The sequence below is a fragment of the Cydia fagiglandana genome, chromosome 8, assembly GCF_963556715.1.
Source record: "Cydia fagiglandana chromosome 8, ilCydFagi1.1, whole genome shotgun sequence".
Lineage (NCBI taxonomy): Eukaryota > Metazoa > Arthropoda > Insecta > Lepidoptera > Tortricidae > Cydia > Cydia fagiglandana.
This window is the reverse complement of record NC_085939.1, coordinates 13317794-13340494: the sequence shown is the minus strand read 5'-3', so window position 1 is coordinate 13340494 and position 22701 is coordinate 13317794. Positions and strand designations below refer to the sequence as shown.

The following is a 22701-nucleotide window of genomic DNA, read 5'->3' as shown; positions in this document are numbered from 1 at the left end:
CAAACATAACGAAGAGGAAAAATCGCCAAACGTGAACTATGCGTCGTTGAAGAGTTCTGTTCTGATCATCATCAGCAGTTCCACTTCATCAAATGCGACAGTTTTTAATGAAAATGCTTAATTTTCTGAGGTAAATACAAAAATCTCTATACGCATGCCTTTAATATATGAGGAGTTCCCTCGATTCCTTATGGATCTCATCATCAGAACTCGAGCTTGACAAAAATGTGCATTAAAAACTTAACTTGCTCAACATACATAACGAAGAGGAAAAATCTCGAAACGTGAACTATGCGTCGTTGAAGAGTTCTGTTCTGATCATCATCAGCAGTTCCACTTCATCAAATGCGACAGTTTTTAATGAAAATGCTTAATTTTCTGATGTAAATACAAAAATCTCTATACGCATGCCTTTAAGATTTGAGGAGTTCTCTCGATTCCTCATGGATCCCATCATTAGAACTCGAGCTTGACAAAAATGTGCATTAAAAACTGAACTTGCTTAACAAACATAACGAAGAGGACAAATCGCCAACCGTGAACTATGCGTCGTTGAGGAGTTCCGTTCTGATCATCATCAGCAGTTCCACTTCATCAAATGTCACTCTTTTGGATGTATATGCTTGATTTGATGATAAAAACCCAAAAATCACTATATGTATGCCTTTAAGATTTGAGGAGTTCCCTCGATTCCTCATGGAACCCATCATCAGAACTGGGTTTTGACAGAAACGGGACCAATCTGTATGCATATACATTCAATCAAAAAAATAATTTTCAAAATCGGTCCAGTAATGACGGAGATATGGAGTAACAAACATAAAAAATAAAAAAAATAAAAAAAATAAAAAAACTAAAAATAAAAAACATACAACCGAATTGATAACCTCCTCCTTTGGGATTTGGAAGTCGGTTAAAAAACGTACAACCGAATTGATAACCTCCTCCTTTGGGATTTGGAAGTCGGTTAAAAAGCGGGCGGGGCGGCGGAAAGCGCCGAAATTCTAAAACGTAACAAATATAAAGGCCTCGGTAGAGAGTACCATTTTGTACCATTTGGAGTTGAAACTCTAGGTCCATGGGGTCCCAGCGCGCATAAGTTGTTCGCAGGAATCGCGAAGCGTCTGGTTGACGTAACTGGTGACCGAAGAGCTGGCGGCTACCTCGCACAACGTATCAGTATTGCGATACAGCGGGGAAATGCCGCCAGCATCCTTGGTACAATGTCTCACGCTACGTCTTACGTAGGCGAACAACGCGCGAACGCGGCGCGGCGCGGCGCGGCGAAAGCGGCCGCCGCCGCGCCGCGCCGCGCCGCGCCGCCTGACATTCGCGTGCAAATCGCGCCGCACCGCGTTCGCAACGAGATCGCTTACGTAGGACACTTCTATGGGCATCAAAGGATTGATTTCGCCGCGCCGCGCCGCGCCGCGTTCGCGCGTTGTTCGCCTACGTAAGACGTAGCGTCAGGGGCCTATTTTAGATTTAAGGTAGTTATTAATTTCGTTTAGTTGTACCACTGTATATATATTGTATGTATGTAAATAAATGATTCATTCATTCTTTATTGCTGATACACGCTCGCTTCAGTAAGCACGAGCGACATTCACTTTGCAAATCGTATCAAAGTCATACCGTATTCAATAACAAACCATGTTGGGGCTTTTAAAGTTCGGTTAGACCTCCCGGCCTCCCTTTTTCCCTTACCCATGGTGGAATTGAAAATTCCTGCCTTTGACAGCAACTGCAATGTGACCGTGGTCACAAGGAAATTACTTTTTCACCACACCAGCTCGGAAAGAATTACTTTGCACTTCAAAAACGAATAGCAAAGTTGCATTTTATCCACATGTGAGGCAAAGTAATCCAATGCAAATTTTGAGTTGTTTTCTTATGTTTGCTGGTAGAATTGACCTTTTAAATGATGATTTTGGATGTTAAATATTTAATAACATTTATTTGGATTTGATTTGGTTTGATTTTGTTTGATATTTTACATTTAATATTTGCTTCGGGTTGGTGTGGTGAAAAATTTTGTGTTTCACTCGGGGGCAAATTTTGTTTAACCCTCGTGCTTTGAAACCCTCGCAACGCTCAAGATTCCATTTTTCGAACCACTCGCTACGCTCGTGGTTCAATTTTGGAATCTTTCGCTTGCTTGCGTATCAATATTAGCACGAGCGGTTAAACAACAACTTTGCCCCCTTGTAAAACAAATAACTATTCTTTAATACGCTCAGACTTGTTCAGCTTGTTGTTGCAGAAATTATAGTACGGCCAAACTAATAATTAAAAAAAAACTTAAATCATTATTGTACTGTTTTAGCGGGCGGAAAGTTCATTACTGTCTTGTATTTTACCTTTTAAAATCATGTATCTACCTATTAAGAAAAATCTATGCAAATATCGCCAATTATAAAAGCCGCGTCTACATGACTTGTACAGGGCTAAGATGGTCCATGACCATGTCTGTCACGTTCTAACAAGTATGAAAGTGCGAGAGTGACGTATGATATGACACGTGATAAAAATGCGACCATGATATCCATACCGTGCGACTATGATGGTTGTTCTTGTCTACGTGACAGCATGATAAAACGGTGCCCGTCACTTTCTATCTCACGGTTAAAAAGTGAGTTATTTTATCACGTGGATAAAACCATACAAAATACTAAATAATGGTCAGCTTTCAATTCAAGCTATAGGATAGAGTGAGATAACAAGATAAACGACGACCTTAAATGCCTCGTTAACACAAAATTATTATTTTCTTTTGCACGACTAGAGTCAAACCAAGAAAAGTCTGCAGATATTTTGACAGCACACGCAGTGCAGGTGTAATTTTAAACGTCAAACTTCAAATTATGACGCATGACTAAAACTGGCACTGCGTGCGCTGTTAAAATCTCTGCAGACTTTTTTTGGTCTAATTCTGAGTTGTGCCTTAATCTTTTAAAAATAATTAGGTAAGAAAGAATCAAAGAGTATAATAATATATGTATAGAGGGAAATTGATTTTGACGTGATGTATGTGAAGGTTCGATTTGCGTGATGTTTTGTGTTTCGATAAGTAATTGAATATTTTACCTTATTTCCTCGCATGTTTGGAGAAACGTACTAGGTAAATTAAATATGCCTCGGCTGGAATAGCAATTCGTGAATTCGTCGACTTTTTCTTTGCTTTTGCTTCGCATCGTCCGACAAAATCGAATCTCATACACGAATTGCCATTTCCCGGCCTCTGCAATAATGTACAATAATAACTTCGCGTTTAAATTAAGTATAATAAAAGTAACCCTACGACTAGATTTAGGTATTCTGGAATCATGTAAAAATTAAGATGAATTTCACTCTTAAAAGTAGGCTTATTACGTTGCCAAGAAGCAATATAGCAGCTATATTGTATGTCAAATACATTATAGTGGTAATTATTCTCGTTTCATTAATAATGCTTCGGCGCTGCTATATCGTGTTATGCAGTAAAACTAGCTTTTAATTCGAATGGTTGAATGTTAAATGTGGTTTGAGAATTTATTATTAATGCGGTTTATTCGACTGGATTCTATTAACATTAGATTATGTTGAATGGGGTGAAAACGCTGCGTTAATTGTTATTTTACTCATAATTTTGAAATTATTCCAGATTAACCTTAAAACTCGTTCAAAACCACTTCAAAACCGAGTTTATAACGAATTTATTTCCTTACCTCTAGTTCCGACGTTCTGACGCAGGTTCGCTCGAAGATATATTACTTTACTGTAACTACAAGTTTCATACATTTCACTTGCCCCGGTATAGTATCGGCCTTGTGCCGATATCCTACGGGATAGTGTGAATGTTCGCTACAGCTTGCGATAAAGAATTAATCTTTCTTTGAACTACTCCGTCCCATTGAACCACGCACCTTTTTAAGGTTCAAATGAACGATTCAATAGAGAGCATGGCACACTAACTGGCAAGGAGCATTTTTCCTTGCCCCCATTAATTACATTACTACCCGACACACATAGCAGACGTAACAGCCTTTGAAAACCAGCTCGAATTTAGCATTTGTTGCCCGAGAATACAGTGAACAATTGAATGAGTTTTCAATTTCTGTTAAGGCTGCGATGCGTTCTGGGGAAAATTACTACACCTCCTCGGCCCAAAAATACAATTTTCCTTCGAATAGGCGCTGATGAATAGCCTTAGTCAGCGATAATTTATCAGATTTACTCTTTTTTTCCTTATTTGTATACGATAATTTTCTTCCTAAGCAAAAAATTTTACGATGGGGCAGTCAGTTTGGCGATAATACTAGTATTATTTGATATTCATTAACTGCTTTTATAAGTGTTTTTAAATTGGCTTCATTCATTCGTATTACGTACGTATTAGCGGGCCCCTTTTTTTAAATCTCTTGCACGTTGATGAGCTCTTAAAATGACGGATCGATAACGTGATAAATTTTCCAGGTGTTTGACATCCTCTGGTCAGACCCCCAGGCCGTGGGCGGCTGCGTGGCGAACGCGCTGCGCGGCGCGGGCACGTACTTCGGCCCCGACGTGACCACCTCGTTCCTGCAGCGGAACAAGCTCAGCTTCCTGATACGCAGCCACGAGTGCAAGCCGGGCGGGTACGAGATACTGCATAACGGAAACGTAAGTTTAATCAAATTTTCCCAGGTATTCGACATCCTCTGGTCAGACCCCCAGGCCGTGGGCGGCTGCGTGGCGAACGCGCTGCGCGGCGCGGGCACGTACTTCGGCCCTGACGTGACCACCTCGTTCCTGCAGCGGAACAAGCTCAGCTTCCTGATACGCAGCCACGAGTGCAAGCCGGGCGGGTACGAGATATTGCATAACGGAAACGTAAGTTTTGATTATATAATTCCTTTTACACAAGGATTCCTGAAAACGGCCCTCCTTTTCCTTTTCTTTACGGCCTTAATATAATTACGGATTCGAATTTTTTTATTAGAAGAAACGTCACTTTTGACACTGACATATCTAATCCATATCGCATTTTGACGTATTTTAAAGTTCGAATCTGGCCGTAAGTCCCTAGCACTGCTACTACCTAACTCTGTAAATATGTTGTGTTGTAGATAGAACACTCTTTACTCGTATTGATACACCTCAGTAAATGATGCAATTTAAAGAAAAATAATTTATTAATGATAGTGGCAGACAACAGGCGGTCTTATCGCTAAAGACTATCACTATACTCTTCCAGACTATACGCGAAAATAGAAAATGTAATCGAAAAGTATTGTAGTGGCGTATTCTTGTTGGTGAGTAAGGTTTCCAGTGCTCCCAAGGATGCATAAGCGTACCCAGCATTTTTTTAAAGGGTGGGGCAGAAGTAGGGTTACGTGCCTTAATTGTTCCTAAAAATTTTGAGCTTCTCGTCAGACCACAGACCAGGGTGGGGCAAGTTGCCCCACTTGCCCCACCGTGCGTACGCCTATGCAAGGATGAATCATTTATAAACTTGGTGGATTCGGAAATGCGCGTGTAATCTACTGGAGTTGCAGGTGGCTATAGGCTGCGGTACATCAGGCAGGCCGCAATCTTGTTTGCCGCCTTTGTGATATGAAAAAACCATAACGGATTATTAATACTATACTAACGAGATAAACAATGAACCAATTATTATATCTTGAGTACTTATCTTTATGTAATAAGCGACGTAAGCAATACAGATAAGCTTGTTATTTTCAAGAGGTTCTACAATCTCCGGGAAGCCTTTCAGCGGGATAATTCTAATCGATGTCCGAGCTTTCGCTTCTGACTTGCCAGTATAGTGTGACTTCTGAATATCCATTGTTACCTACGGATTCAAGTCACACTAATACTTGTTCGTCGTAGGCGGATGCTTTGCAAGCGATGTTAGTACATAATAGTCTGAGAAAGTACGCTATGTAACTTTCATTTTCTTTGGAATGATACCAATTGTAAGGGAAGGCCCATATTTTCTAATTTTGGGCGTATCCTCCTCGTGAGGTCTACAAGTCACAAAACCACTAGTTTAAAGGTCTCCAGATTATGATGTAGGTATAGGTGCATACGACGAAAAGTCGTCAATATAGTTGCCTATCTTAGATACTTGTATCACGCCGTAACTCTATTATGCAAATTGTCTTCTGTCATCTACCGCTGTTAAATGTGGATAACTTAATATATCGTTTGCAACCATAGTATGGATGATAAAATCGAAGATGACTGTCGTTTTAACAACATAATTATCACAATTTCGCGTGATAACTACAACCGTGCTAAGCCCGCTGCAATTAATCGCATCTCACTACCGTCAGTTTACGCGTCAACAATTCCATTCAGACGAGTTTATCGTGTTAGAGCAGCGGGAAACGGACGGTATGCGGACAATTTCATTGATGAATTGCGTTGTTGTTGCATTGCTTTCGCGATTAGAACGTTCAATCTGTCACTCATTGTACTCAATGAGATTAATATATCCCGCTGCTGCATTAACGCTGCCATAGCAATACTGCTGCAGTCGCAAACGCAATGCAACCATTAAGGTGAGCTGCAGTTGCATTTCTGTTACTGTCAATTATCTTGATTGATCGTTTTTTTAGCATTAGAAAAAGGTAAACATTCTCGGTGTGTCTTTTTACTGAAAAATACTTTTGGAAAATTAATCACGGCAAAAAGACGGTGGTGGTGGTGGTGGAAGAGCAGCGGTGGCCGAGTGGATGCGTCCGACTTTCAATCCGGAGGTCGTGGGTTCAAATCCTGGCTCGTACCAGTGAGTTTTTCGAAACTCATGTACGGAATATCACCACCACCACTACCACTATATACCACTACCTTGTCCACCACCACCTTGTACACTTGTTGTGTGTTGTTGTTGTGGTGTATTTACCACTAGCTTGTCGGTGAAGGAAAACATCGTGAGGAAACCTGCATACATCCGCGAAGAAATTCAAAGGTGTATGTGAAGTCTTCGACCCGCATAGAGCCAGCGTGGGGGGCGTAAAACCCTCTCGTACTTGAGAGGAAGCCTGTGCCCAGCAGTGGGACGTATATAGGCTAAATTATTATTATTATTTGTATCTCCGTTACAAACTCTTGGGTTTTTAAGCCCGGTTATTTATCCTTATAAAGGTGGGGGATATAGATCAAACACGTACATGTCGTTTAGTCAATGTAACAATTATGAATCATACATAATATATGATTATTTACATTCTTTAGCTTTCATAACTAATAGTTACTTACTGATTTTTAAAAAGCTTTTTTCAATTGAAAGACACGTAAAAATCGCGCGTCTTTTTCTAATGCTTAGAAAAACGAACTAAAGGGAATGGTAAGACATGTTTTTAGAAATGGAATCGTGAGCGCGTCGTCTTGTGAGCCGTCTAATGGGTTATTTATTTAGGGCTAACCCAGTTTATACCGCCGAGACCATAATAATTCATTATCATTGTGTCCTTCTTTTCTTGTCTGTTGTTGACGTCATCAACATCATTAATTATCATTATATGTAATTATGAAAAAGTGGTATTAATTATTTTTAGTTTTACAAAATTGTAAGCAGAGGCAGTAATATGCTCAGTTGATATTTTTGACAAGTACTCAGCAACTTACAAAAAAATGTAGGGTAAGCGAGCAAACATCATAAATAATTGTGACCATGGACATATATATTACTTCGTAAGGACGCGGCTAACGAGCACTAAAAAGGGGGCCGCTACATGGGTGTGATATTTGCATTTATCACACCCCGGCGCTCAGTCGTGTGGCGAATTGCGCAGTAGAAAGTTGTCACGCAGCATAACACAAAAATGCCTTATTGCGTTATAAAAGGGTGCAAAAACCATTATAGGAAGTATAAGAAAAAAAATGGGACCTCATATCATCGGTAAGTAATTTCCAATTAGGTTTATTTATTGCTTAAAACCAATTTTAAACGATAATTTTATTTCATTCTCACGCGCAACTGATGTTCGCTCGTACGTCATAGCGCTAATGCATTAACCTTGTAAGGACGTCATTTCTCTTTGGAAGTTATTATGAAGTAGAAATGCATAATGCGTGATTTGTATAGGTAAATTTACTTAAATATGATTAGTTGATTACCTACCGGATATAATTACCGAAATTAAAGTAACTATTATCTGACTTACAGAGTTTGTTCCCGTTTCTTTTACATAATTATTAAAAACATTCAAAATAACAAGATCAAGTATTTGTTATTGTTTTATTCGTTGACTTAGGTACCTAGTATATTAATTCTTGTCAGGTATAAGTTTTTAATTAACTGTAGGTAAAACTCAAAAAAATTTAACAGGTGAGCGCTAGGAACAAAGCGCGCATTTTCAAACACCGATTAATTCACATCGCTGTATTTATTACTTTCCATTACCTACTTATATTTTTGCATCATGTTTGTGGACAGGTGGCACGCTCTCGTTTCGGAGGCCAAGATTCTCTTTGGATCACTGAGCCAAAATAGTTAGTTAGTTTGTATTGCTGTATAGATTCCTTCTTTTTTACTCTACCTGTTTTGCAAACAAGAAACTGACAGAAATAGTTGTTCGCCGCATTTTACCCGCGAAAGCTCGGGAGGTACTTATCGAACTGTACTGCTGTAGCTACATAGTAGCTCGGCCAACTTGTCGACCTTGACAGAGCCGGCTTAAGGCTCCTCTTCACGTTGGGCCAACGCCAACGCCAACGAGGGACGCAGCCATGCGGTAGAATGAGATAGCAATATCACTTGCTCCTTCTAACGCATAAATGCGTCTCTCGTTGGCGTTGGCGTTGGCCCAACGTGAAGAGGAGCCTTTACACAGGGCGGCACACCGCACGGCGCGAATGTTTAAAATATTGCATTGCCGCCTGAGACGATAATGACATCACGAAATAACGTAGAAGAACGGAAACTTAGAAGGATAAGTTCGCCCATTTTAATACAATAAATATCGTTTTGATTAACCATAAACTTATTCGACGCTCCTCTGATATAAACCGCGAATAAACTTAACAAGCCTTGTACGCTCGTACAAAGTTATCGCGAGAGTCGAGCTCACGTAGTTGTACGCAGTGTGTAACAGATGGCGCTTTTTTGCTGACATGAAGCTCGCAACAGGCAATTCGTATGCATGCGCTCATCCATAGTTTATATCTATGATTGTGACTGGGTAGTGGGTACGTTAAGTTCGTCCGATTTTTCCGCACAGAGCGCGCCTCAGTGCTTTTATCGTCAGCTAAAGCCGGCCGCATACAAATAGCACTTGCCTGAACAACATGAACCTAAGGTCAAAATGATTACTCAAAACAAAGTAATTCATACGGATCAATCATTCAATCTCGTTCGAGATCTCGAAAATATTAATCAAGATCTCGACCGAGATTGCTAAAATCGAGATTTCCTGTCAACGAGATTGAATCTCGAAAATTCGTGCGCGATCTCGCGAGATCTTGAAATTGCGAGATCGAGATTGCATTCCCTACTTCTATTCAATGTAATCAACTCCTGTACGTTTGTCGACAGGTCATCACAATCTTCTCCGCATCCAACTACTACGAGTTGGGCTCCAACAAGGGCGCATATTTGAAGCTATGCGGTAACTCGCTCGAGCGGCAGTTCGTCCAGTACACGGCGGCAGTGTCGCGCACGAGACGGCTCACGTTCCGGCAACGCGTCGGACTCGTCGAGTCCTCGGCGATGCGCGAGCTTCACAACCTCATCATGTCGGCGCGGAGGCCGCTCGAGGCCTATTTCCGCAGCATGGACGTGGAGCAAAGTGGTAAAAATTGTCACTTATTTGCGCCATTAGCTTAGTTCCCAGAGACACGTATGATTAAAGAGCGGCGCTGGGAGCCGGTGGCTGCAGTGTGCTAGAGATCGCTTCCGGTGGCGGTCTATGGGGGAGGCCTATATCCAGCAGTGGACGTCAGTGGCTGATAGGTAGGTTCTTAAAGTGTCATTCTATAGAACTTGCTAACTATGTAAACAAACCACCATATTGAAACTGTCACTGAATGATGATTTCACTATGGCGGTTTGTTTACATAGTTATGTAGCAAGTTCCATAGGATGACACTTTAGGTAGTTAGCTTAGTAGTTCATTGCCCGTCTATACTAGTACGTAAAACAACGCACGTACCGACTTACGGTTTTTACATTCGTACACACAGAACACTATGTAAATATTGTATGTATCTGCAAAATATAATAAAATCTTTTTAATGGAGTAATATCGAGGTGTTCAGGTAAGGCTCTAATTGATTAGGTGTGTTATCATACCACGGGCACACGCGACCGACCTACGAAATAAGGCAATTTCGGCGTTGATAGGCTTTCACGTTTCACGCATTGCTCGATCGACCGCAGCGTTGTGGATGTTATCGCCTAGCGCCAGATCTTTTATAGGTATCTACGTCTGCAGACACAAAAATGTTTAGAGCTGCTCTGTACCAGCTATTTCCGAGTACGTAATTTGTGTTCATAAAAATTGAGACCGTTCTCAATTTTTATGAATCTAAATTACTTAATTATACTCGCAGGTGACTGGGGCTACAAGGGGTTAAACAACAACTTTACCTCCTTGTAAAACAAATACTCGTAACTATTACCACAGTAATTAAATAGGTAAGTAGTTAGGTTTGTGCACAAAGCGACATGCTATAAGGGCGGCTTGCTACCTTGCAACATACATTCACCTCTATAGTAACGAGTCTAAGCTAGCTTGTGGTTAGTGTTCAAACAGACGGCACGACACAGGCAAGTCTTTGTCGAGACAAGTTAATTTAATTCAGACCAGGGGCCCGATTCGGATTATGAAATAGACATCTATTAGATATCTTTTAGACATCACCAAGATACGATAACGATATGTTCAAGATCTAACCTGTCAAATTTGACATTAACGCGATTCTGAAGATACTCTTGAACCCTTTCCACAGGATATGACTTAGCGATCCAAGTCACATTAGTGACATTGGTTGCCTGAATTGCGCTGCAAAAGAGAACTAGTTGATATCTAAACTATAATGTATCTAGAATGGATCTAGTACGTGTCGTCTCTTGTGAATATCTTGAAGTTCGAATACGGCAGTCAGACCAGATTTCTAGCACATTGCATTGTCAGACACTTCCGTGGAGTGCATCTCAATACAACCTTGCGATCCATTGAGATCTAATTGATGTTGTATAGCAGCAAAAGTTGCTAAGCGGGCGAGGTGTTCTAAATTACCCTGACGCGCTCTTATTCTCTTAACAATAAAGTCGCGTCAAGATCATTTTGAACACCTGGCCCGCTTAGCAACTTCTGCTGCTGAGTGTAGGTGTGAAAGTCGTCAGATTTAAAAAAAAAAATTGTCGAGATAAATATGTATTTAAGTAAGTACCGTAAAAAGGGGTGAGTAGGTTTCGCGGGGAGAGTTGGGTTATGAATGGGGAGAGAAGGTTTGAGAGGGGGGTGACAAGGGATTTTAAGGCTCCTGCTACAAAAATAATGTATTCCAATTTAAAATGGGGCTATAGTAATACGCATAATAAAAAAAAATCGATTCAACAATCTTCCAAAATCACATTTGTATGAAAAACCCTCTCACCCCAAATACGAGGCACTACGGGGTGAGGTGGGTTTTCCTCTTTATCGTCAAAGTTATGAAATGGAACTACCAAAAATAAAATACAAACGTCCGAACCACTTATTATATACACCATTCAGTTTTCACATGTAAAAATAAAATTTTATCGATGTGTGAAAGGCAAATTTCACCCAACTCACCCCATTTTACGGTAGTTTATATTGTTATAAAAAAAAACCACGAACAATTCATATAGGTACTCCGGGTATTTTTAGTTACATCCGGCTAAAATACTTATATTTTTCGGTAGATATTCCAATGAAATACTGGTTAGACAAAATTGGAGTTGAAAACATGACCAATATTCAATAATGTAATAACTGAAATTCACATCAAAGTCAAAGCCTGCGCTCTGCAAAATTAGTTTCGACAAGGAATCGAGTGAAATGTATATTACATTTTTGTTTGACGGCTAGGTTTCTGAAATTTTATAAATCTTTCCATAATGTATTAACTGTTATTGGCCTAACAATACTTTGTAAATTGTACATTTAGGTCCGTTGTTTTCCTGAATACCAATAAAATAAAAAAATAAAAACATGAATACTCTGATACGTCAAGATTGTTGATTTATTTGTGGGCTTTATGAACCACGAAGCATGCACGGAACGCGGAAATAATTAAGGGTTTTAATTATTAACATTCTTTAACTTGCCCCTGCGACTGGCACCACTATTGTATATGTAATTGTTCTGCGCCGGCTGTGGTAATTAAACTTATTTTCCCTTCGCTTTATAGAAACTGTAATTGTTTTAGTCGCTAAAAGCATTCATCGACTATCCCTACCTACCACTCAACTTTATTAAAACATACGTTTTTTTGTATCAACTTATGTCCACTGCATTTTTCTTTGAAATCGATTATCTTTCAGTAAGCATTAATTGCTGAAGAATATATTAAAGAATAGGTTACAGCTGAATTTTACTTCACAATTACAAAGCTTGCTAATTAGGCTCTCATTGCTTTAGCAATTCTACAGGAACATTAAGAGAGAGGAAAAGTTCAAAGTTACACAAAGAAAGTAAAACCGTGGAAATGGGCTCATTAGTCATCGGACTCGGATTTCGGGTAGCTACTTTTGTTAGTCACGAAAAGTTCCAACTACACAAAAACTTATCAAAAGTTAATTGGCTAGTAGGTACTGGGTACAAATTAGAGAGACTGACGGCCCGATTCTAACTTTAAGATATGTCAATTAATAGATCTAGAAACGATATAGATTAGATATGTTAGTGTTAAATGTGACGTATTTGTTAATACGTCACTTTTGACACTGACACATCTAATCCATATCGTTTCTAGATCTATTAATTGACGTATCTTAAAGTTCGAATCCGGCAGTAAGACATTGATTTTGACGTGGGTTCCTTGAAACTTGAAACTTATCGAGTGGTTTTGTCAATCCAAGGTAAAATGTATCTCCCAAGGCTCTTAAAATTTAACCACACGTCCTGGGATGGAGCAAACTCAGATTATAAGTATTTATGACCAAATGAAGGCATTAAAATGATTTTCAGCTGTTTCTGAGAATAGCAAATTATGACTAACGAAAATGTGGACAAACAATAGATTAATGATTTAAGACTTTTTGAGAAACAATAGAGAACCTTTTGGTTCTAAAAGCCTTTGACAAGGTATCTCATTGTAAATTAATTCAATATAGGTAACCCCAAGTAACCCCAAACCTATAAGCATAGGTGAAATATGGGTCAGTTAATAAACCCATATCAAATTAGATTTCCGCCCAACGCTCTACAACAATCGTATCGGTTCTCATCAAGTCATCGATTCAAGTGTTATCGACATTAATATTCTCCTTGATCAAGTTTAAGGAGGTCTTCACATTGGATGGAGAACTTTTTTTTGTGAATGTCTTTTTGTTCATAATCTTAAAACTTATTGTCATGATTACAAAATGTACTTAAGTCCGAATAGCCTGCAAAGAGAAAAGAATATCATAGAGGATTATTATCATAGTAAATTTTGTAGTCACAGTAACTCTACTGCCATCTATCGACCTACGATTAAATCTAAAAATTTAAATGTATTTAAATTTTTTAGAAGACTTTGACCCATGATTTTGTTCTGATATGTGTTAAAATTGTTAATCAAACGGTCAACGCCATCTGGCCGAGAATAGGCGAAAGGCGTGGCACCTTGATTTCCGAGGCATGTTTTTTCCTTAGACTTTAATCATCTTATACGGAGTTGCGTATGTTGTTGGTTCACAGGATACATACCCATCAGCGACTGGTGCGCGGCCATGGAAGAGACCACACATCTGGGGCTGCCGTGGCGCATGCTCAAGGACAAACTCGTGCGCACGGACCCCGACACGCGCAGGGTGCGCTACATGGATACCTTTGAGCTCACTGCTAATGTACGTACCTATTTAATGAGTGCAGCAGGGCTAGTGGAACTTTTGAGCTCACTACTAATTCACGTACCTATTTAATCTGTGCAGCAGGGCTATTACGGATTTCTCAGGCTTTATCCACGTGATAAAATAAGTTTCACTTTTTAACTCCGTGGGATAGCAAGTCACGGACACCGTTTTATCACGCTGTCATATAGACAAGAATGACCGTCGTATCCGTAATGGTGGATATTCAGTATCTAATGATTTTTTTAGAACTCTTGGTCAGGCTCTTATATCCTTAAAATAAATAGTGCAGCCTTAAAAAAATAAAAATGTGTTCAAATGATTCGAAACGCTCGAGGAATGTACTTATGTTATGTGTAAAAAAAAAGAGATTAAGAATAGTCTTTTGGTAGCATGATATCAAGAATGTATGTCGATCAGAAACTAGTTAATTGTATGTTGTGTTGTTTTCCATAGGTATGTAATTTTAAAAAGTATTTGGGTACCTCACGATTTTTTTCTGTTTTAACTATTGTTGTTATTGCCTCGTGTTTTTTAACCGACTTCCAAATCCCAAAGGAGGAGGTTATCAATTCGGTTGTATGTTTTTTTTTATTTTTTTTATTTTATTTTTTATTTTTTTTTATTTTTTATGTTTGTTACTCCATATCTCCGTCATTACTGGACCGATTTTAAAAATTATTTTTTTGATTGCATGTATATGCATACAGATTGGTCCCGTTTTTGTCAAAATCCAGTTCTGATGATGGGATCCATGAGGAATCGACGGAACTCCTCAAATCTTAAAGGCATACATATAGTGATTTTTGTGTTTTTATCAACAAATCAAGCATATACATTCAAAAACGTGACATTTGATGAAGTGGAACTGCTGATGATGATCAGAACGGAACTCTTCAACGACGCATAGTTCACCTTTGGCGATTTGTCCTCTTCCTTATGTTTGTTAAGCAAGTTAAGTTTTTAAGCAACATTTTTGTCAAGCTTGAGTTCTGATGATGGGATCCATGAGAAATCGAGGGAACTCCTCAAATTTTAAAGGCATGCGTATAGAGGTTTTTGTATTTTCATCAGAAAATCAAGCATTTTCATTCAAAACTGTCGCATTTGATGGAGTGGAACTGCTGATGATTCTCAGAACGGAACTCTTCAACGACGCATAGTTCACGTTTGGCGATTTGTCCTCTTCGTTATGTTTGCTAAGCAAGTTTAGTTTTTAAGCCAAATTTCTGTCAAGCTCGAGTTCTGATGATGGGATCCATAAGGAATCGAGGGAACTCCTCAAATCTTAAAGGCATACGTATAGAATTTTCTGTATTTTCATCATAAAATCAAGCATTTTCATTAAAAACTGTCGCATTTGAGTAAGTGGAACTGCTGATGGTGACCAGAACAGAAATCTTCAACGACGCATGGTACACGTCTGGTGATAACGAATTTCGATTTTGACTTGGACTGGGACCCGGACTCGGACTCATACCCGGACCCGGACCTGGACTCAGATCCAGATTCGGACCCGGACTCGGACCCGGAGTCGGATCCTGACTCGGAACCGGACTCGGATCCGGTCTGGGATCCGGACACGGACACGGACCCGGCCTCGGACCCGGACTCGGACCCAGACTCGGACCCGGACTCGGACCCGGACTCGGACCCGGATTCGGACCTGGACTCGGACCCGGGCTCGGACTCGGACTCGGACCCGGACTCGGACTCGGACCCGGACTCGGACCCGGACCTTGGCCCGGAAAACCACTATGATACCATAACTAAATAAACCACTATGATTACCTACCATAAAATGTAGGTATAAAGTATGATGATGCCAATCTTACTAACCCCTCCCGCTTAAACCCCCGTACACCGCACCGCATGCGCCATTAAGTGGGTTGAAACTGCGAACCGAACCAAACAAGAACCGAACAAGGGTTCGGTTCTGTGAGGATCGCAGTTCAAACCTAACCTAACCCTTGTTAGGTTAGGTTGAAACTGCGAGCCTTACAGAAACGGAATGCTACTTGAAAAGTGGGTTTGATTAGGTTCGAACTGCGATCCTCACAGAACCGAACTGCTATCTGAGAAGTGGGTTAGGTTAGGCTAGAACTACGACCCTTATGGCTCCTCTACACGATGGTCCAACGCCGGCCACTCCAAGGGACGCATTTATGCGTTAGAGGGAGCAAGTAATATTGCTATCTCATTCTACCGCAAGGCTGCGTCCCTTGGAGTGGCCGGCGTTGGCCCATCCTGTAGAGGAGCCATTACAGAAGCGAAATGCTAGTAGAAAAGTGGGTGGTTTTACCTCCGTTTCTACATAGTGTACTATCTACAATAATCTTTCACCGGCCCCCAAAGAAGTCGGTTTTTTTTTTCTTAAAAATTATTTACACTTCAATTCTAAGTATGAAAGTCTACTAACAAATCTGTATGAGTCCGTAGTTGCTTGAAATTAATATTATTCATTTCATTTCATTTACCTGTCTTGTTTCAGAAACTGGCACGTAAAGCAGACACGCAGACTGTGGTGGACACTCTTTACAAAAACAAGACTAGTTTAGAAGCTATTTTTAAAATCTTAGACAAGGATAACTCAGGTTTGTATTCCGTCACTCTGCATCAATCAAAGTCGACCTACTAGCCCACTTATTTCTGAACAAGTATGTTTATTGTTTCAATCGTAGGTACAAAAATATTCGATGGCTGATGCTAGCGAACTCGTATACCTATAGGCAGTTCGCGCAGGGAGTCCATAAAATTTTTGGGGGAGGAAGCGGGAGCGTATGATGTACCTACACCGTTTAGCGTACCGAGCTCGGGGGGCCTAGAGGGCAAGAGGGGCACCACTACGATTACTCAGACTTCCTGCGCGAACTCTACATTACCAGTGACCTAAAATTTGCAAAAATTATAATTTTTATTGTTTCATGGACAGGCTACATAACCCTTGAAGAGTTCTCGGAAGCGTGTCAGCTCCTTGGTAAATACATGCCTAACCCGATGACGCAAGAGCAGCTGGTGGACATCTGCCGCCTGATGGACATTAACAAAGACGGGCTCGTCGACCTTAACGAGTTCCTTGAAAGCTTCCGGCTCGCGGAGAAGAGCCTTGAAGGCGACGACGAGGAGGACACTTGACAACAGCCCGACCGCCGCCCCTGCCGGACGGCGGTCGATCGCGACGAAACCGGCGTCACTGTTGAGGTACTCAAACTCGACGAAGACACTAAAATCAACAAGAAACCTAACAAAAATGGACTCCATCCCTTGGGCGAGAACGTTCCCAGCGTGTCCCAACAAATCGAAGAGATAGAGTTGATAGATTGTGACGAGACGCCGCGCCGGCCTGGCCTGCTCGAAAGCGACATGTAACGCCGCTGTATGAAACTCAGACCCTTTGATGGAAGCATTTACTTGCGATTTTAAACATCCGTCTTTCCTTGCTAAAAGCAAGTGGAAGTGGCAAGCTTTATAAAGCGGTGATAAACTCCACTTGCCGCATGTTTGTGGATATTCTCTATTTTGATATTAATGTCGGTTGTATGCATTATGTTGCAAAGTTTTGCTTAGTTGTTTATAAGATGAGAGTATTTTATATACGTGTGCGCTGTTAAATTAAATTGAAGCTTTATCCGTGATAAACTTTTGTAAATCTATTTCTACTCGTCTAAGTTCATTGTAAGTATGACAGCATTTATCGTCAGTATAATTTTTTCGTCTCTTTATAGGTAAATGACGTATCATTTGGGTATCTTTGGATATCTGGACCTTTATATCGTCGATGACCGCTGGCATGCTGGAACTTTGTCGTAAACGAATTATTAGTAATTTCGATCAATACTCTTATCATAAATACTAGTGTTAAAATATCAATCTGATACAAAAAAAACCTACCGTGAAACAGTCCAGTTTTATACCGGCTGTGGCCTGTAACATGAGCAAAAATTAAAACATAGATTGTACTCCTCAAACGATGACACTTTTGTTCAACAACTTTAAAAAATTATGAATTATTTAGACTCCCTATTTTTCATACAAAATAAATATTATCTTCAATGGACGCCATCGCCATATCATTGTGATTGACGTTGCTTGTCAAGCCTTAAACTTAACCCTACAAGTGGCAACGTCACTTTTCAGTAGTTGGAATTTAAACTTTACATGAATTAGTAAAATTTTATAAATTTAATTAAAGTAATCGACCACGAGCCTGCGGCCTGCCACTTGAAGGGATAACAAAATTCGCAATACATTGCGTCTTAGAATAAACTTTAAAGTGTATTAAAAATCAAACCACAAGTTATTTTTAAAAGTTGCTGAACTAATGTTGGTCAATATGCGAAGTACAGCCTACAGTTTAATTTTTGCTCGTATTACAGGCCACACCCGGTATACCTACTTAGTCCGAATTTGCCCATTGAGAAATTATGGAAAATTATTCCTATATCGATATACATATGATAAAATGGTCAGTTTGATTATATGTATTACTTATGCAGTTCGTGGTTTGAGTTCCTACTATTGACTAATGATTCATACAGTCCCCTACTACTTAACTATTCTCTCGGCGTGAACTCCAGCGAAAAGTGGACGGTTTCACGTTACGTACGTCCTATTTCCTCAATCGTTCTTCCTTATGTAAAAAATAATAAAATTCAATTCTAAACTTTGTGCTTTTAAAATTTCACTATTAGTAGGTATAAAAATATTAAAAATTCGTAAGACATTAGACCAATAATTTAAAATGATGAAAATTAACTAACTTAATATATAAATAACTTTTCTAGTCTTAACATTTTGTTTCATGAATCGGTGCCAATTATTGAGCAAATTAGGTATATTGTATCGTATGTTCAGTATGAAAAACAAACTAATAATTGATAAATTTAAAACTAACGAATGGGAACAATGTCATTAAATCCTTTACTCAATTTTAACGAAACTTTGTATTTGTATTTTTATAGGACCTACTGTAATAATAATAATTTGTATTTATTCACGAAAACTGCACTGGAAATATTTTTCCAATTTTAACTATGTATCTACCTATTAGCCAATATAAACCGGTGCGGTTCCAATGATGTAGAAAAAATATTTACCTAGGTATACTTGAAATAAATAAAAATTTATAAACAATTTTAATATAAGGTATATGCCTATTTATGAACATAAACATTTTCGGCGTGTCTAGTAAGAGTACATAGTACATTTTCATATACATATCTCTATATTCAATTATTAAGCATTCCAATGCAGTAGGGTACCAGGCTTACGCGTCGCAATTTTTAGCCTATTTTAGCCAAAGGCAACCTATGCATTTCGAAGTCTTTTCTCTGTAGCCTGAATTATTGTACCTATTTGTGTATTCACTATTATTAAAGAGAATAGAGTGTATAGAGGCGGATTGTCAAAGTAAATTATGTAGCCAATGTAAATTTACTGCCATCTTTCGACAGAAGATTAAAACTGTTAGAACGCCATTAGACTTTAATCCTTATTCTTTCACTGATATGTGTTAATCTATTAAATATTGAAATTTTGGGCAAAGGTAATGGCGCCATCGCTCGAAAAGATTGCACCAGACCTTTGGCCTACTCTCGAGTAGATGGCGTTAATTTTATATTTGACAAGTTAACACATATCAGTGAAAGAATAATGATCAAAGTCAAATGGCGTTCTAACAGGTTTAATCTTCTGTCGAAAGATGGCAGTAAATGTACTGTAGCTACATAATTTACCACGACAGTAACTCTCTATTTCAAATTCAATTTGCTATTATTGTCTTTAAAAACTCTTTATTATCTCTATTCTAATGTAAGTAGATAATCGTACAATAACTGTAATCCACTACTTGTACTATTTTAAGTCATTCTTCTTCAACGATTATTCTTGCATTACGGGATTGTAGCCAATATGCCGATTTCTTCGTAATTGTCCATTAAAATGTGATATTGCTCATGAAAATTTTATTCCAGTGTTTTATGGATCCCTGCCTGATGTTGATGTAGGTAAAGAAATTAGAAAAGATGACGCGAGCGTAAGTTTTTGCTACGAAAATTCAATATTGGATTATAGGGAGGGGGGGACCTCTATCTTTATTTTATAATCCGGGAAGATTTTTGGTTTGTCATCTTTCTAATTTTGACACACTTTGATCAATCTCTAATGTATCTAAGTAAATGTGCCAAATATGGCGTTTTTAGGGTTCCGTACCCAAAGGGTAAAACGGGACCCTATTACTAAGACTCTGCTGTCCGTCCGTCCGTCCGTCCGTCCGTCTGTCACCAGGCTGTATCTCACGAACCGTGATAGCTAGACAGTTGAAATTTTCACAGTTGATGTATTTCTGTTGCCGCTATAATACTAAAAACAGAATAAAATAAAGATTTAAGTGGGGCTCCCATACAACAAACGTGATTTTTGACCGAAGTTAAGCAACGTCGGGCGGGGTCAGTACTTGGATGGGTGACCGTTTTTTTTTGCCTTTTTTTGCATTATGGTACGTACGGAACCCTTCGTGCGCGAGTCCGACTCGCACTTGCCCGGTTTTTTGAAATACCATGCCATCATAAACGTTAGTAAAAATTTGACATTTATATTGGCATTTCCACACTTAGTCAATGCTAAGTCTGTGCAGAGTTAGCTAAGATGGACTCTAAGTTACTTTAAATTGTAGTCGTAATCCAAAATGGCAATCCATACTTATTCCATATATACAATATTATAAATGCGAAAGTGTGTCTGTCTGTAACCTCTTCACGCTTAAACCGCTGCGCTGAATCGATTTGGACAAAGTTTCATATGGAGATACTTTGGGCCCCGAGACCTTTCTCGGGTAGTTTTTATCAATCATCATCATCATCGTTCCACGCAGACGAAGTCGCGGGCAGATGCTAGTAGAGTCAGCGTCGTATAAGTAGGTGGTATCCAAAGTATTCTAATAGTTCGGTACGCCATACAAATAATATGGTGTACCGAACTATTTGAATACTTTGGATGCTTAAGTTGGCCACTTAAGTGGGCTTCAAAATCTCTGCAGAAGTTGGCCACTTAAGTGGGCTATCATAATCTTTGCAGACTTTTCTTGGTTTAACTATACATAGGTACATTTGTAAAATGATATATGGAGAATTTTGCCGTTTTATAGGGTATCGTCTTGGGTCGTCCCATTCGTTTTTCGTCAAGTTCTTAAATTAGTCCTATTCTGCTTTCCTCACTCATTCTACATTGAAAGCCACCGACGATTGTGGCAAATGTAGCATGAGTGACGAAAGCAGAATAGGACTAATTTAAGAACTTGACGAAAAACGAATAGGACGACCCAAGACGATACCTTTTATAGCTACCTAAATGCTGTATTTACTAAAATACTCTATTGAACGAGCAAGACGTGGGAACCAGGAAAAAGGAACATAAAGGTTTCGGCGAAAGGTGAAAGTTCAGGGAGACACGTTAAGACGAAAGGGACGATCGCCTCGAACCCGGTTTTCCATACAAACGAATTTCCCATTTTCTCTGGATATTAACATTACTTATTGAAAATATGTTTATGCAATTTTATGTATTTTAATCATAGTTATTCCCGACGGTTTGATTTTTTCGATTTTTCAATTATTATAATAGTGTTTCATATTTTAAAAGCTCCTAATTAACTCTTATAAAAAAGTAAAAATCTAAAAAAATCTAACGGTCAGGCATAGCTATGATTGAAATATATCAAATCGTGTAAAATATTTTTCCTAATATCTATCCAAGGAGGAAAATGTCGTCTACTTTTGTATGGGGCATCAACCGTCCGTCTTAACTTCGGTATTTGACAAAGAAGAAAAATCTCGATAGAATTTCAATATTAACCATAATAATATGAGAGATGCGTGCCCTGTTACCCCATTTATGTAGGTAGCTTATTAGTGGAAAAATAAAAGTAGTAGGTATATATATATATATGCAGACATACATAGGTAGTTCATAATTATTTTCCATCGTATTTTCACGGAAAGTATGTACGAACGTGTCTCGGTACAAAATGTAATGAAGTTGACTGAAGTAGCATGGCAAATACGAACGTTCCCGAGAAAATACGATAGAAAACAATGCACTTGCACTACATCTGTAAGCACCGTAAGCATAAAAGTGACATTCCATTTCCAACTGCAGCTGCAATACTGTTCATTTTCTATGGAAATTGACAATGACAGCGACGCGTTTAGTACCGGTAGTGCAGCTGCGGTTAGAAATGGAATGTTACCATAACATTGTTCACATTATGCAAAACAAATGCAAACTACAAGCTCCTAAGTCTGCTTAGGGTGGTATTCCACCTATCCAATTTCTTTGTCCAATATGTATTTCGTCTCACATTTTGCTTTAATGTGAGAGTGACACGCACTGACATTGGACAGATGGAATACCACCCTTAGCTGAATATCTCCACAACTTGCCACTCATTTAGATCGTACCTAATTATTTTGTAGGTGAAGTAGTATTGAACGTGGCTGTAGTATTGCTGCTGAACGCTTCGCTTGAGGAAATATCAAAATCAATATCAATGTCTTGCATAGGTACTCAATCAGATAATAGAGTCGAAAAGTGGTAGACCACTTTCTTGGCTGACTGTACCTACCTAACATTTACTGCAGCAGTGCCGCGCTGCAATGATGTCACAATTGGGATTTTTTTATCTTTAGCTTAGACAAAGTATCGTGAGTTAAAAA

The 22701-nt window shown here is 39.1% G+C and overlaps 1 protein-coding gene across 2 annotated transcripts in view; it reads left to right on the top strand.

The window, feature by feature from the left end:
* The window catches only part of LOC134666754 (serine/threonine-protein phosphatase rdgC), a 156459-nt gene extending 136508 nt beyond the window's left edge, over positions 1–19951 (top strand). For both annotated transcript variants that reach the window (XM_063524028.1, XM_063524027.1), the window contains exons 11-15: positions 4666–4851; positions 9503–9758; positions 13839–13987; positions 16482–16584; positions 16923–19951. In XM_063524028.1, coding sequence (XP_063380098.1) covers positions 4666–4851; positions 9503–9758; positions 13839–13987; positions 16482–16584; positions 16923–17125 — 897 coding nt within the window. In that variant the 3' untranslated portion in view covers positions 17126–19951. The remainder of the gene's footprint in view (positions 1–4665; positions 4852–9502; positions 9759–13838; positions 13988–16481; positions 16585–16922) is intronic.
* Positions 19952–22701: the final 2750 nt, after the last annotated feature.